At 51.8% G+C, this 15,143-nt stretch overlaps 3 protein-coding genes across 3 annotated transcripts in view; all 3 read left to right on the forward strand.

Moving 5' to 3' along the window:
• Positions 1-371: 371 nt before the first annotated feature.
• Positions 372-3,346, forward strand: LOC135364625 (mucin-16-like). The gene is made up of 4 exons (XM_064593507.1): positions 372-398; positions 1,021-1,188; positions 1,750-2,784; positions 3,314-3,346. The coding sequence occupies exons 1-4, from the start codon at positions 372-374 to the stop codon at positions 3,344-3,346; spliced, it is 1,263 nt and encodes a 420-aa protein (XP_064449577.1).
• A 2,327-nt stretch (positions 3,347-5,673) lies between these two features.
• Positions 5,674-7,771, forward strand: LOC135364626 (mucin-16-like). Its single transcript, XM_064593508.1, has 2 exons — positions 5,674-7,518; positions 7,739-7,771. Exons 1-2 carry the CDS (start codon positions 5,674-5,676, stop codon positions 7,769-7,771), a joined length of 1,878 nt encoding a protein of 625 aa, XP_064449578.1.
• Positions 7,772-7,899: 128 nt separating this feature from the next.
• LOC123863069 (mucin-16-like) overlaps positions 7,900-15,143 on the forward strand; it is a 74,212-nt gene continuing 66,968 nt past the window's right edge. The window contains 1 exon segment of the mRNA XM_064593509.1: positions 7,900-9,124. Coding sequence (XP_064449579.1) covers positions 7,900-9,124 — 1,225 coding nt within the window.

Raw genomic sequence — 15,143 nt, forward strand, 5'->3', positions numbered from 1 at the left:
TGATGAGAGGTGAAAGAATATGAAAATATATAGGAAGTAAGGTGCCTTGATCTACCTCTTCTCTTAACCTGTTAAAACCAAGCCACAGAGCTTTTAATTAAAATCACAGTTTTGAAGTCTAGGGAATAAAGGCAGATATCAGACTAAAATAGAATGATTAAAGGCTTGAAAAGGAGGAAAAACAGAGCAAAAGGTGGGAGAGTTTTCCCCTGTTCCTGGGTAGAATCTTCACCCTCCATTAAGACATGAGATGTGGTATATAGGTCTGCATGGAGGCCACACTGATATAGAAACATAGGATGCCAGAGGGAGCTCTGCGAGCCAGTAGACCAAGCTCATATACCCAACATTAGACACAAGGGTAGGACAATATGATTCCTGCCATCCGGAAGAGCAGAGTATGTGCAGGTTTATAAGGAGAAAGGAAGGAGAATCAAAACCAGAAGAACCCCTTTTTTACCTCCTTGCATACTTCCTAACTGAAGAGCTGTTTCAGTTACAGGCCTGTCCACCAGAAGCCCAGGAACATCTGAAGATACCACAAATCCAAGCTCCAAGGAGCCCAGCAGCAGCCTCAAGACCAGGACCACTGTGGGAACTTCTTTTAGGGAGACTCCAACAGAGACTGCCCCCACAGACACCACAATGGGACTGGCCACCCTTCAATCCCTGACTACAGGGAGTGGCAGCCCCAGACTCCTTCGCTTGTCCACAGGAACTGTGGTGCCAGCAGAATCATCCACAGAAACGATGGTAGTTACAAATAACATCTCACCCTCCCCATATCCAGTTGAAGCTCGGGCCACTATATACTCTGGGACACCAGAAGGGACAAGCCAGTCAAGAGGAACAATGTCTTTCCTCCACCGCGAGTCAACTTCCACAAGGAATGTCCAGCAAGTCAGCTCAGTCCTGACTTCTAAAACAACTGAAATAGACTTGTCCACGTGGCTTGGTTCCACGGAAGGGACCACAGTGGACAAGCATTTCCCTTCCAGCACATCTTCCACTGGCCTTCAGGACTCTGCAACAAGTTTAGTTATAACCCCCAAGGTAGCCACAAGCTCAGTGACAGAGAAATCTGAACTTAAAACCATGACATGGGTCAGCAGCATGGTCGCTCCTTCCATTGCCTTCAGTAAAAGGGCAGTGACAGCTGAACAGCAGACAGGTGGATCTGTGGGGGAGGCTTATTCATCTGCTAGCCCATGGTCAAAGCGGACAGCTGGGAGTGACCCAACACTGAGTGCCTCCCCTGTGGACCCAAACACAGCTATTACCACCCCCCATTCTGATAGGTCAGAAGGCTCAGCCACTATCAGCCTCATCAGTGTGGCAAGAGAGAAAGCTGGCTCCTCTGTATCTGCTACCTCCCCTTTCGTGGGGCCCAAGTCTGAGTTAATCACAGGGTTGGAGACCACTGAAACCGCATCTCCACCTGGGGCCCTTTCTGTGACATCATCTCCTACAGAACTAACAAGCAAGGGTGGGGCCCTTATTGTGGAGGTCATCCCCTCCAGCCCCAAGGGAGCAAGGTCAGTTTCAACTGTAATGCCTAGCCCAGAGAGGAAGTCTAGGACCACAGGCAGCACCCAAGCACCAGGGACCTCTCCATGGACTGTCACAGACACAGCTGCCCACTTCCATGTCACTGGTTTGCCCAAAAACAGTTCTACTGGGAGGACACTTGCTTCCTCAGCAGTGGCTATTGCAACAGCTGAACAACAGGCAAGTATATCTGTGGGTGAGGCTTATTCATCTGCTATCACATGGTCAGAGAAGACAACTGGGAGTGATCTGATTCATGGTGCATCTCCAGAGGCCACGGACACATTGCATCTAACCTCCATAGAACAAACCACATCACCATCTCTGACCTCTAAAAGCCAAGCCATTACCAGCTTTACCAATGCCTCAGGAGGAGTAATGAGCTCTTCACCATCTATCACATTTCCTCCAATGAGATCTAAGACTCTGGTGGCCACAACAAGTGTAGCAACTAGTGATGCTGTCTCTATGCCTGGACAACTGTCACAGACCTCAACTCCTGCAGAAGTGAGCATCATGGGTGTAACCGCAACCCCCACTCCAGATGTCTCCACCACCATCACCACCATGGGAACAAACTCAGTCCTGACTACCACGTCTAACCCAGAGAGGAGAGTGAGCACACTGGCCACAGAGACCAGCATGTCTTCCCTAGAGCCTGCTTCCACCTGGTCACCTACAACTGCTTCTACCCCAACATCAGGCCCTTGGGCTATAACAGACACTGGTTCTCCTGAAACAAGTTCTGCAATGGGCACAACTTCATCCTTAGCATCTAGCACTGAATCAAGTTCTTTATCTACTCCCCATGGCCTTGTGACCATCATTGGAACCAGCCTACACATTCCATCTTATGCTTCAGCTAAGGAGACGAAGTCCATAAATATGAGAACATGGAGTCCTTCAGACACAACTACATCTATGCCCATCTCAACAACTTCTGGTACTGAGATGATGAGCCCCTCACTTACTCATGATTTAAGCGCAAGTTGGACTACTGACCATCCAAATACAAAGACTGAACCTAATATCCTCCAATCCAATTCTCAGCCTGATTTTCTGCCCACTCTTGACTGGGCTACTGGGAAATCGGTGTCAACATCCACAACCACTACTTCACATCCTCAAGGGAACACATTTCAAGAAATATCTGTGGGGAACATGATAAGCCCAACTACCTCACAGCTGCCAATATTTGCAAAAGAAATTACAAGAGGGGTCAAGAGTAATGAAATGGTAAGTCGTTCTACAATCATGTTAATAGGGAGGCCAGTACTCATCAGTAAAGAAGCAGAACACAGTATTAAGGAGATTCCTGCCACAAAAGGTATAACTGTGGCCACCGAACCAGTTCTCCCCGGGGCTACATCACAGGGAACAGGTGCCGTGGATGCAACAGCCACAGGCTCCTGGGCAGAGAGTCACTCAGATGGGACTGAGGGTTTTGCACGCCCATATGTAACCATAAGCATAGGCACAGGTTCTGAGGATGGGTCACAGACAAGCCCTTCCTCTGACCTAGACCTCACATCTCCATCCTCCCTGATGTCTTCCCATGCCATGACATCACCTTCTCTAGTTACCCGCACATCACAAGCCAGGGGCCTTTCTCCACCTGTTCCCCCCACCTCACCTGGCGCCCCTGGCATGCTGGGCACCACCGGCACATTGAGCACAAGTTTGGGACATGTGACAAGTTCACTTTCAGATGTGAGCAGCACCTCAGTTGAGACCCGGGTAATTTCAGAAGCCTCTACCGCTACAGAGGGACTCCACCTTCCTGGGAACACAGCAGTGACCAACGTGGGGACTATCACTTCTGCCCAGGAATCCCAGTCCTCTGCCCCAGTGGGCACAGAGACACCGAAAGGCCCCACTCCAACCGTCACCTCTTCCCTCAGTGGAGATGCCACGGTTTCCACACGAATGGCTGGCCTCTCTGAAACCACAGAGTTGGAGACACAGTCAACGTCATCCCTTGGCCCGGAACTAGGGGACACCAGTGCCTCCCGGCACACCATCATGACCTCAGAGAAAGTCACTGCCCTTTCTGTAATGTCCACTGATACTAGCGATGAGGCCTCCAGGAGTGACATCATCTCCGCTAGTAGGACATCCATCCCTGGCCCTGCTCTGTCCACACTGTCACCAGACATGCAAACAGCAATCAACACCAGGCTGTCTACCTCCCCGGTCATGACAGAGTCCACAGCCGAAACCATGGCCACCAAAACAGGTCTCCTTGTGGCTACATCACAGAGCACAGGTGCCTCAGATGCATCAGCCACAGCCTCCTGGGCAGAGAGTCACTCGGCTGGGACTCAGGGTTTTGCACGCCCAGATGTAACCATAAGCATGGGCACAGGTTCTGAGGATGGGTCACGGACAAACCCTTCCTCTGACCTAGACCTCACATCTCCATCCTCCCTAGTGCCTTCCCATGCCATGACATCACCTTCTCTAGTTTCCCCCACATCAAAACCCAGGGGCCTTTCTCCACCTGTTCCCGCCACCTCACCTGGCGCCCCTGGCATGCTGGGCACCACCGGCACATTGAGCACAAGCTTGGGGCGTGTGACAAGCTCACCTTCAGATGTGAACAGCACCTTAGTTGAGACCCGGGTAATTTCAGAAGCCTCTACCGCTACAGAAGGACTCCACCTTCCTGGGAACACAACAGTGACCAACGTGGGGACCATCACTTCTGCACAGGAATCCCAGTCCTCTGAGCCAGCAGGCTCAGAGACACCGAAAGGCACCACTCCAACCATCACCTCTTCCCTCAGTTCATATGCTACGGTTTCCACACGAATGGCTGGCCTCTCTGCAACCACAGAGTTGGAGACACAGTCAATGTCATCTCTTGCCCCAGAACTGGGGGACACCAGCGCCTCCCAGCACACCATCATGGCCTCAAAGAAAGTCATTGTCCCTTCTGTAACGTCCCCTGATACTACTGATGAGGCCGCCAGGAGTGACGTCATCTCCTCTAGCAGGACACCCATCCCTGGCCCTGCTCTGTCCACGCTGTCACCAGACATGCCAACAGCAATCAACACCAGGCTGTCTACCTCCCCGGTCATGACAGAGTCCACAGCCGTAACCATGGCCACCGAAACAGGTCTCCCTGGGGCTACATTACAGAGCACAGGTACCTCGGATGCATCAGCCACAGCCTCCTGGGCAGAGAGTCACTCAGCTGGGACTCAGGGTTTTGCACACCCAGTTGTAACCATAAGCATGGGCACAGGTTCTGAGGATGGGTCACGGACAAGCCCTTCCTCTGACCTAGACCTCACATCTCCATCCTCCCTGGTGCCTTCCCATGCCATGACATCACCTTCTCTAGTTACCCGCACATCACAAGCCAGAAGCCTTTCTCCACCTGTTCCCGCCACCTCACCTGGTGCCCCTGGATTGCTGGGCACCACCGGCACATTGAGCACAAGTTTGGGACATGTGACAAGTTCACCTTCAGATGTGAGCAGCACCTCAGTTGAGACCTGGGTAATTTCAGAAGCCTCTACTGCTATAGAGGGACTCCACCTTCCTGGGAACACAGCAGTGACCAACGTGGGGACCATCACTTCTACAAAGGAATCCCAGTCCTCTGAGCCAGCAGGCTCAGAGACACCGAAAGGCACCACTCCAACCGTCACCTCTTCCCTCAGTGGGGATGCCACGGTTTCCACACGAATGGGTGGCCTTTCGGAAACCACAGAGTTGGAGACAGAGTCAATGTCATCTCTTGCCCCAAAACTGGGGGACACCAGAGCCTCCTGGCACACCGTCATCGCCTCAGAAAAAGTCACTGTCCCTTCTGTAATGTCCACTGATACTACCGATGAGGCCTCCAGGACTGACGTCATCTCCTTTAGCAGGATATCCATCCCTGGCCCTGTTCCGTCCACGCTGTCACCAGACATGCCAACAGCAATCAACACCAGGCTGTCTACCTCCCCAGTCATGACAGAGTCCACAGCCGAAACCATGGCCACTGAAACAGGTCTCCCTGGGGATACATCACAGAGCACAGGTACCTCGGATGCATCAGCCACAGCCTCCTGGGCAGAGAGTCACTCGGCTGGGATTCAGGGTTTTGCACACCCAGATGTAACCGTAAGCATGGGCACAGGTTCTGAGGGTGGGTCATGGACAAGCCCTTCCTCTGACCTAGACCTCGCATCTCCATCCTCCCTGGTGCCTTCCCATGCCATGACATCACCTTCTCTAGTTACCCGCACATCACAAGCCAGGGGCCTTTCTCCACCTGTTCCCGCCACCTCACCTGGTGCCCCTGGCATGCTGGGCACCACCGGCACATTGAGCACAAGCTTGGGACGTGTGACAAGTTCACCTTCAGATGTGAGCAGCACCTCAGTTGAGACCCGGGTAATTTCAGAAGCCTCTACCGCTACAGAGGGACTCCACCTTCCTGGGAACACAGCAGTGACCAACGTGGGGACCATCACTTCTGCACAGGAATCCCAGTCCTCTGAGCCAGCAGGCTCGGAGACACCGAAAGGCACCACTCCAACCATCACCTCTTCCCTCAGTTCTTATGCCACGGTTTCCACACGAATGGCTGGCCTCTCTGCAACCACAGAGTTGGAGACACAGTCAATGTCATCTCTTGCCCCAGAACTGGGGGACACCAGCGCCTCCCAGCACACCATCATGGCCTCAAAGAAAGTCATTGTCCCTTCTGTAACGTCCCCTGATACTACTGATGAGGCCGCCAGGAGTGACGTCATCTCCTCTAGCAGGACACCCATCCCTGGCCCTGCTCTGTCCACGCTGTCACCAGACATGCCAACAGCAATCAACACCAGGCTGTCTACCTCCCCGGTCATGACAGAGTCCACAGCTGTAACCATGCACACCGAAACAGGTCTCCCTGGGGCTACATTACAGAGCACAGGTACCTCGGATGCATCAGCCACAGCCTCCTGGGCAGAGAGTCACTCGGCTGGGACTCAGGGTTTTGCACACCCAGTTGTAACCATAAGCATGGGCACAGGTTCTGAGGATGGGTCACGGACAAGCCCTTCCTCTGACCTAGACCTCACATCTCCATCCTCCCTGGTGCCTTCCCATGCCATGACATCACCTTCTCTAGTTACCCGCACATCACAAGCCAGAAGCCTTTCTCCACCTGTTCCCGCCACCTCACCTGGTGCCCCTGGATTGCTGGGCACCACCAGCACATTGAGCACAAGTTTGGGACATGTGACAAGTTCACCTTCAGATGTGAGCAGCACCTCAGTTGAGACCTGGGTAATTTCAGAAGCCTCTACCGCTATAGAGGGACTCCACCTTCCTGGGAACACAGCAGTGACCAACGTGGGGACCATCACTTCTACAAAGGAATCCCAGTCCTCTGAGCCAGCAGGCTCAGAGACACCGAAAGGCACCACTCCAACCGTCACCTCTTCCCTCAGTGGGGATGCCACGGTTTCCACACGAATGGGTGGCCTTTCGGAAACCACAGAGTTGGAGACAGAGTCAATGTCATCTCTTGCCCCAGAACTGGGGAACACCAGAGCCTCCTGGCACACCGTCATCGCCTCAGAAAAAGTCACTGTCCCTTCTGTAATGTCCACTGATACTACCGATGAGGCCTCCAGGACTGACGTCATCTCCTTTAGCAGGATATCCATCCCTGGCCCTGCTCCGTCCACGCTGTCACCAGACATGCCAACAGCAATCAACACCAGGCTGTCTACCTCCTCAGTCATGACAGAGTCCACAGCCGAAACCATGGCCACTGAAACAGGTCTCCCTGGGGATACATCACAGAGCACAGGTACCTCGGATGCATCAGCCACAGCCTCCTGGGCAGAGAGTCACTCGGCTGGGATTCAGGGTTTTGCACACCCAGATGTAACCGTAAGCATGGGCACAGGTTCTGAGGGTGGGTCATGGACAAGCCCCTCCTCTGACCTAGACCTCGCATCTCCATCCTCCCTGGTGCCTTCCCATGCCATGACATCACCTTCTCTAGTTACCCGCACATCACAAGCCAGGGGCCTTTCTCCACCTGTTCCCGCCACCTCACCTGGTGCCCCTGGATTGCTGGGCACCACCGGCACATTGAGCACAAGCTTGGGACGTGTGACAAGTTCACCTTCAGATTTGAGCAGCACCTCAGTTGAGACCCGGGTAATTTCAGAAGCCTCTACCGCTACAGAGGGACTCCACCTTCCTGGGAACACAGCAGTGACCAAAGTGGGGACTATCATTTCTGCACAGGAATCCCAGTCCTCTGAGCCAGCAGGCTCAGAGACACCGAAAGGCACCACTCCAACCATCACCTCTTCCCTCAGTTCATATGCCACGGTTTCCACACGAATGGCTGGCCTCTCTGCAACCACAGAGTTGGAGACACAGTCAATGTCATCTCTTGCCCCAGAACTGGGGGACACCAGCGCTTCCCAGCACAACATCATGGCCTCAAGGAAAGTCACTGTCCCTTCTGTAACGTCCACTGATACTACCGATGAGGCCTCCAGGACTGACGTCATCTCCTCTAGCAGGACATCCATCCCTGGCCCTGCTCCATCCACGCTGTCACCAGACATCCCCACGGCAATCAACAACAGGCTGTCTACCTCCCCGGTCATGACAGAGTCCACAGCCGCAACCATGGACACTGAAACAGGTCTCCTTGGGGCCACATCACAGGGAACAGGTGCCTCAGATGCATCAGCCACAGCCTCCTGGGCAGAGAGTCACTCGGCTGGGACTGAGGGTTTTGCACACCCAGATGTAACCGTAGGCATGGACACAGGTTCTGAGGATGGGTCACAGACAAGCCCTTCCTCTGACCTAGACCTCACATCTCCATCCTCCCTAGTGCCTTCCCATGCCATAACATCACCTTCTCTAGTTTCCCCCACATCACAAGCCAGGGGCCTTTCTCCACCTGTTCCCACCACCTCACCTGGCACCCCTGGCATGCTGGGCACCACCGGCACATTGAGCACAAGCTTGGGACGTGTGACAAGTTCACCTTCAGATGTGAGCAGCACCTCAGTTGAGACCCGGGTAATTTCAGAAGCCTCTACCGCTACAGAGGGACTCCACCTTTCCGGGAACACAGCAGTGACCAACGTGGGGACCATCACTTCTGCACAGGAATCCCAGTCCTCTGCCCCAGCGGACTCAGAGACACCGAACGGCCCCACTCCAACCGTCACCTCTTCCCTCAGTGGAGATGCCACGGTTTCCACACGAATGGCTGGCCTCTCTGAAACCACGGAGTTGGAGAAACAGTCAATGTCATCCCTTGCCCCGGAACTAGGGGACACCAGTGCCTCCCGGCACACCATCATGGCCTCAAAGAAAGTCATTGTCCCTTCTGTAACGTCCACTGATACTACCGATGAGACCGCCAGGAGTGACGTCATCTCCTCTAGCAGGACATCCATCCCTGGCCCTGCTCCATCCACGCTGTCACCAGACATGCCAACAGCAATCAACACCAGGCTGTCTACCTCCCCGGTCATGACAGAGTCCACAGCCGTAACCATGGCCACCAAAACAGGTCTCCCTGGGGATACATCACAGAGCACAGGTACCTCCGATGCATCAGCCACAGCCTCCTGTGCAGAGAGTCACTCGGCTGGGACTCAGGGGTTTGCACACCCAGATGTTACCATAAGCATGGGCACAGGTTCTGACGATGGGTCACGGACAAGCCCTTCCTCTGACCTAGACCTCACATCTCCATCCTCCCTAGTGCCTTCCCATGCCATAACATCACCTTCTCTAGTTTCCCCCACATCACAAGCCAGGGGCCTTTCTCCACCTGTTCCTGCCACCTCACCTGGCACCCCTGGCATGCTGGGCACCACCGGCACATTGAGCACAAGCTTGGGACGTGTGACAAGCTCACCTTCAGATGTGAGCAGCACCTCAGTTGAGACCCGGGTAATTTCAGAAGCCTCTACCGCTACAGAGGGACTCCACCTTCCTGGGAACACAGCAGTGACCAACGTGGGGACCATCACTTCTGCACAGGAATCCCAGTCCTCTGAGCCAGCAGGCTCAGAGACACCGAAAGGCACCACTCCAACCATCACCTCTTCCCTCAGTTCATATGCCACGGTTTCCACACGAATGGCTGGCCTCTCTGAAACCACAGAGTTGGAGACACAGTCAATGTCATCTCTTGCCCCAGAACTGGGGGACAGCAGCGCCTCCCGGCACACCATCATGGCCTCAAAGAAAGTCATTGTCCCTTCTGTAACGTCCACTGATACTACCGATGAGGCCGCCAGGACTGACGTCATCTCCTCTAGCAGGACATACATTCCTGGCCCTGCTCCGTCCACGCTGTCACCAGACATGCCAACAGCAATCAACACCAGGCTGTCTACCTCCCCGGTCATGACAGAGTCCACAGCCATAACCATGGCCACCAAAACAGGTCTCCCTGGGGATACATCACAGGGCACAGGTGCCGCGGATGCATCAGCCATAGCCTCCTGGGCAGAGAGTCACTTGGCTGGGACTGAGGGTTTTGCACACCCAGATGTAACCGTAAGCATGGGCACAGGTTCTGAGGATGGGTCACAGACAAGCCCTTCCTCTGACCTAGACCTCACATCTCCATCCTCCCTGGTGCCTTCCCATGCCATGACATCACCTTCTCTAGTTACCCGCACATCACAAGCCAGGGGCCTTTCTCCACCTGTTCCCGCCACCTCAACTGGTGCCCCTGGATTGCAAGGCACCACCGGCACATTGAGCACAAGTTTGGGACATGTGACAAGTTCACCTTCAGATGTGAGCAGCACCTCATTTGAGACCTGGGTAATTACAGAAGCCTCTACCGCTACAGAGGGACTCCACCTTTCCGGGAACACAGCAGTGACCAACATGGGGACCATCACTTCTACAAAGGAATCCCAGTCCTCTGCCCCAGCGGGCTCAGAGACACCAAAAGGCACCACTCCAACCGTCACCTCTTCCCTCAGTGGGGATGCCACGGTTTCCACACGAATGGCTGGCCTCTCTGAAACCACAGAGTTGGAGACACAATCAACGTCATCTCTTGCCCCGGAACTGGGGGACACCAGTGCCTCCCGGCACACCATCATGGCCTCAGAGAAAGTCACTGTCCCTTCTGTAACGTCCACTGATACTACCGTTGAGGTCGCCAGGAGTGACGTCATCTCCTCTAGCAGGACATCCATCCCTGGCCCTGCTCCGTCCACACTGTCACCAGACATGCCAACAGCAATCAACACCAGGATGTCTACCTCCCCAGTCATGACAGAGTCCACAGCCATAACCATGGCCACCGAAACAGGTCTCCTTGAGGCTACATCACAGGGCACAGGTGCCTCAGGTGCATCAGCCACAGCCTCCTGGGCAGAGAGTCACTCAGCTAGGACTCAGGGTTTTGCACGCCCAGATGTAACCATAAGCATGGGCGCAGGTTCTGAGGATGGGTCACAGACAAGCCCTTCCTCTGACCTAGACCTCACATCTCCATCCTCCCTGGTGCCTTCCCATGCCATAACATCACCTTCTCTAGTTACCTGCACATCACAAGCCAGGGGCCTTTCTCCACCTGTTCCCGCCACCTCAACTGGTGCCCCTGGATTGCAAGGCACCACCGGCACATTGAGCACAAGTTTGGGACATGTGACAAGTTCACCTTCAGATGTGAGCAGCACCTCAGTTGAGACCCGGGTAATTTCAGAAGCCTCTATCGCTACAGAGGGACTCCACCTTCCTGGGAACACAGCAGTCACCAACGTGGGGACCATCACTTCTACAAAGGAATCCCAGTCTTCTGAGCCAGCAGGCTCAGAGGCACCGAAAGGCACCACTCCAACCGTCACCTCTTCCCTCAGTGGGGATGCCACGGTTTCCACACGAATGGCTGCCCTTTCGGAAACCACAGAGTTGGAGACACAGTCAACGTCATCTCTTGCCCCGGAACTGGGGTACACCAGAGCCTCCCGGCATACCATCATGACCTCAGAGAAAGTCATTGTCCCTTCTGTAACGTCCACTGATACTACCGATGAGGCCTCCAGGAGTGACGTCATCTCCTCTAGCAGGACACCCATCCCTGGCCCTGCTCCATCCAGACTGTCACAAGACATCCCCATGGCAATCAACACCAGGCTGTCTACCTCCCCGGTCATGACAGAGTCCACAGCCGTAACCATGGCCATCGAAACAGGTCTCCTTGAGGCTACATCACAGAGCACAGGTGCCTCTGATGCATCAGCCACAGCCTCCTGGGCAGAGAATCACTCGGATGGGACTGAGGGTTTTGTACGCCCAGATGTAACCATAAGCATGGGCACAGGTTCTGAGGATGGGTCACAGACAAGCCCTTCCTCTGACCTAGACCTCGCATCTCCATCCTCCCTAGTGCCTTCCCATGCCATAACATCACCTTCTCTAGTTTCCCCCACATCACAAGCCAGGGGCCTTTCTCCACCTGTTCCCGCCACCTCACCTGGCACCCCTGGCATGCTGGGCACCACTGGCACATTGAGCACAAGCTTGGGACGTGTGACAAGTTCACCTTCAGATGTGAGCAGCACCTCAGTTGAGACCCGGGTAATTTCAGAAGCGTCTACCGCTACAGAGGGACTCCACCTTTCCGGGAACACAGCAGTGACCAACGTGGGGACTATCACTTCTGCACAGGAATCCCAGTCCTCTGCCCCAGCGGACTCAGAGATACCGAAAGGCCCCACTCCAATCATCACCTCTTCCCTCAGTGGAGATGCCATGGTTTCCACACGAATAGCTGGCCTTTCTGAAACTACTGAGTTGGAGACACAGTCAACGTCATCCCTTGCACTGGAATTGGGGGACACCAGCGCCTCCTGGCACACCGTCATGGCCTCAAAGAAAGTCACTGTCCCTTCTGTAACATCCACTGATACTACCGATGAGGCCTCCAGGACTGACGTCATCTCCTCTAGCAGGACATCCATTCCTGGCCCTGCTCCATCCACGCTGTCACCAGACCTCCCCACGGCAATCAACACCAGGCTCTCTACCTCTTCCCTTAGTGTTGTACCTGGGACAATCACCATCTTTACCACGAAAGGTACCCTTTTTGGTGTGTCATAGAATATTTTTATCTTGGTTCCATCAATCACAGTCCTGAGTAGAGTATTTAGGTTTATCATAGCAGTTATGACTACTATCATCATAAGTGTTTGCAGGGAGTATCATGTGTGATTTTTTTTTTCTTTCTGCAAACTTTGCTCTTCGTTTTTTTGAGGTTTTTTGTTATGTTAATCACCATACATTACATCATTAGTTTTTGACGTAGTGTTCCATGATTCATTGTTTGTGTATAACCCCCAGTGCTCCATAAAGTATGTGCTCTCTTTAATATCCATCACCAGGCTAACCCATCTCCCCAACCCCATCTACTCTAGAACCCTCAGTTTGTTTCTCAGAGTCCATAGTCTCTCATGGTTCATCTCCCCCTCTGATTTCCCCCCCTTCATTTTTCCCTTCCTGCTATCTTCTTCTTCTTTTTTTTTTTTAACATCTAATGTATTATTTGTTTCAGAGGTACAGGTCTGTGATTCAACAGTCTTACACAATTCACAGTGCTCACCATAACACATACCCTCCCCAATGTCTATCACCCAGCCACCCCATCTCTCCAACCCCCACCACTCCAGCAACCCTCAGTTTGTTTCCTGAGATTAAGAATTCCTCATATCAGTGAGGTCATATGATACACGTCTTTCTCTGATTGACTTATTTCACTCAGCATAATACCCTCCAGTTCCATCCCTGTCATTACAAAAGGCAAGATTTCATTCCTTTTGATGGCTGCATAATATTCCATTGTATATACATACCACATCTTCTTTATCCATTTATCTGTCGATGGACATCTTGGCTCTTTCCACAGCTTGGCTATTGTGGACATTGCTACTATAAACATCAGGGTGCACTTACCCCTTCGGATCCCTACATTTGTATCTTTTGGGTAAATACCCAGTAGTGCAATTGCTGGGTCTTATGGTAGCTCTATTTTCAACTTTTTGAGGAACCTCCATACTGTTTTCCAGAGTGGCTGCACCAGCTTGCATTCCCACCAACAGTGTAGGAGGGTTCCCCTTTCTCTGCATCCCTGCCAACATCCATCGTTTCCTGAGTTGTTAATTTTAGCCATTCTGACTGGTGTGAGGTGGTATCTCATTGAGGTTTTGATTTGGATTTCCCTGATGCTGAGTGATGTTAAGCACTTTTTCATGTGTCTGTTGGCCATTTGGATGTCTTCTTTGGAAAAATGTCTGTTCATGTCTTCTGCCCATTTCTTGATTGGATCAATTGTTCTTTGGGTGTTGAGTTTAAGTTCTTTATAGATTTTGGATATTAGCCCTTTATCTGATATGTCATTTGCAAATATCTTTTCCCATTCTGTTGGTTGTCTTTTGGTTTTGTTGACTGTTTCTTTTGCTGTGCAAAAGCTTTTTATCTTGATGAAGTCCCAATAGTTCATTTTTGCCCTTGCTTCCCTTGCCTTTGGCGATGTTTCTAGGAAGAAGTTGCGGCTGAGGTCGAAGAGGTTGTTGCCTGTGTTCTCCTTTAGGATTTTGATGGACTCCTGTCTAACATTTAGGTCTTTCAACCATTTTGAGTCTATTTTTGTGTGTCATGTAAGGAAATGGTCCAGTTTTATTCTTCAGCATGTGGCCATCCAATTTTCCCAACACCATTTGTTGAAGAGACTGTCTTTTTTTCCATTGGACATTCTTTCCTGCTTTGTCAAAGATCAGCTGACCATAGAGTTGAGGGTCCATTTCTGGGCTCTCTATTCTGTTCCATTGATCTATGTGTCTGTTTTTGTGCCAGTACCATACTGTCTTGATGATGACAGCTTTGTAATAGAGCTTGAAGTCTGGAATTGTGATGCCACCAGCTTTTCTTTTCTTTTTTCAACATTCCTCTGGCTATTCAGGGTCTTTTCTGGTTCCATACAAATTTTAGGATTATTTGTTCCATTTCTTTGAAAAAAGTGGATGGTATTTTGATGGAGATTGCATTAAATGTGTAGATTGCTCTAGGTAGCATTGATATCTTCACAATATTTGTTCTTCCAGTCCATGAGCATGGAACATTTTTCCATTTCTTTGTGTCTTCCTCAATTTCTTTCATGAGTATTTTATAGTTTTCTGAGTACAGATTCTTTGCCTCTTTGGTTAGATTTATTCCTAGGTATCTTATGGTTTTGGGTGGAATTGTAAATGGGATCGACTCCTTAATTTCTCTTTCTTCTGTCTTGTTGTTGGTGTATAGGAATGCCACTGATTTCTGTGCATTGATTTTATATCCTGCCATTTTACTGAATTCCTGTATGAGTTCTAGCAGTTTTGGGGTGGAGTCTTTGGGGTTTTCCACATAAAGTATCATATCATCTGCAAAGAGTGAGAGTTTGACTTCTTCTTTGCTGATTTGGATGCCTTTTATTTCTTTTTGTTGTCTGATTGCTGTGGCTAGGACTTCTAATACTATGTTGAATAGCAGTGGTGTTAGTGGACTTCCCTGCCGTGTTCCTGACCTTAGGGGGAAAGCTCTCAGTTTTTCCCCAT

This window comes from Mirounga angustirostris, unplaced genomic scaffold (assembly GCF_029215605.1).
Source record: "Mirounga angustirostris isolate CCGP_5_RB_7025 unplaced genomic scaffold, mMirAng1.0.hap1 SCAF_1, whole genome shotgun sequence".
Lineage (NCBI taxonomy): Eukaryota > Metazoa > Chordata > Mammalia > Carnivora > Phocidae > Mirounga > Mirounga angustirostris.

Bases quoted from the DNA above. Each gene is read 5' to 3' on its own strand.
- LOC135364625 (XM_064593507.1), top strand. From the start codon at position 372: ATGATTCCTGCCATCCGGAAGAGCAGA. The intron at 399-1,020 runs GTATGTGCAGGT...ACTGGCCTTCAG, and splicing joins CTGCCATCCGGAAGAGCAGA to GACTCTGCAACAAGTTTAGT. The intron at 1,189-1,749 runs GCTTATTCATCT...TCTGTGGGTGAG, and splicing joins CAGGTGGATCTGTGGGGGAG to GCTTATTCATCTGCTATCAC.
- LOC135364626 (XM_064593508.1), top strand. From the start codon at position 5,674: ATGGGCACAGGTTCTGAGGGTGGGTCATGGACAAGCCCTTCCTCTGAC. The intron at 7,519-7,738 runs GTGCCTTCCCAT...CTACCGCTACAG, and splicing joins TCGCATCTCCATCCTCCCTG to AGGGACTCCACCTTCCTGGG.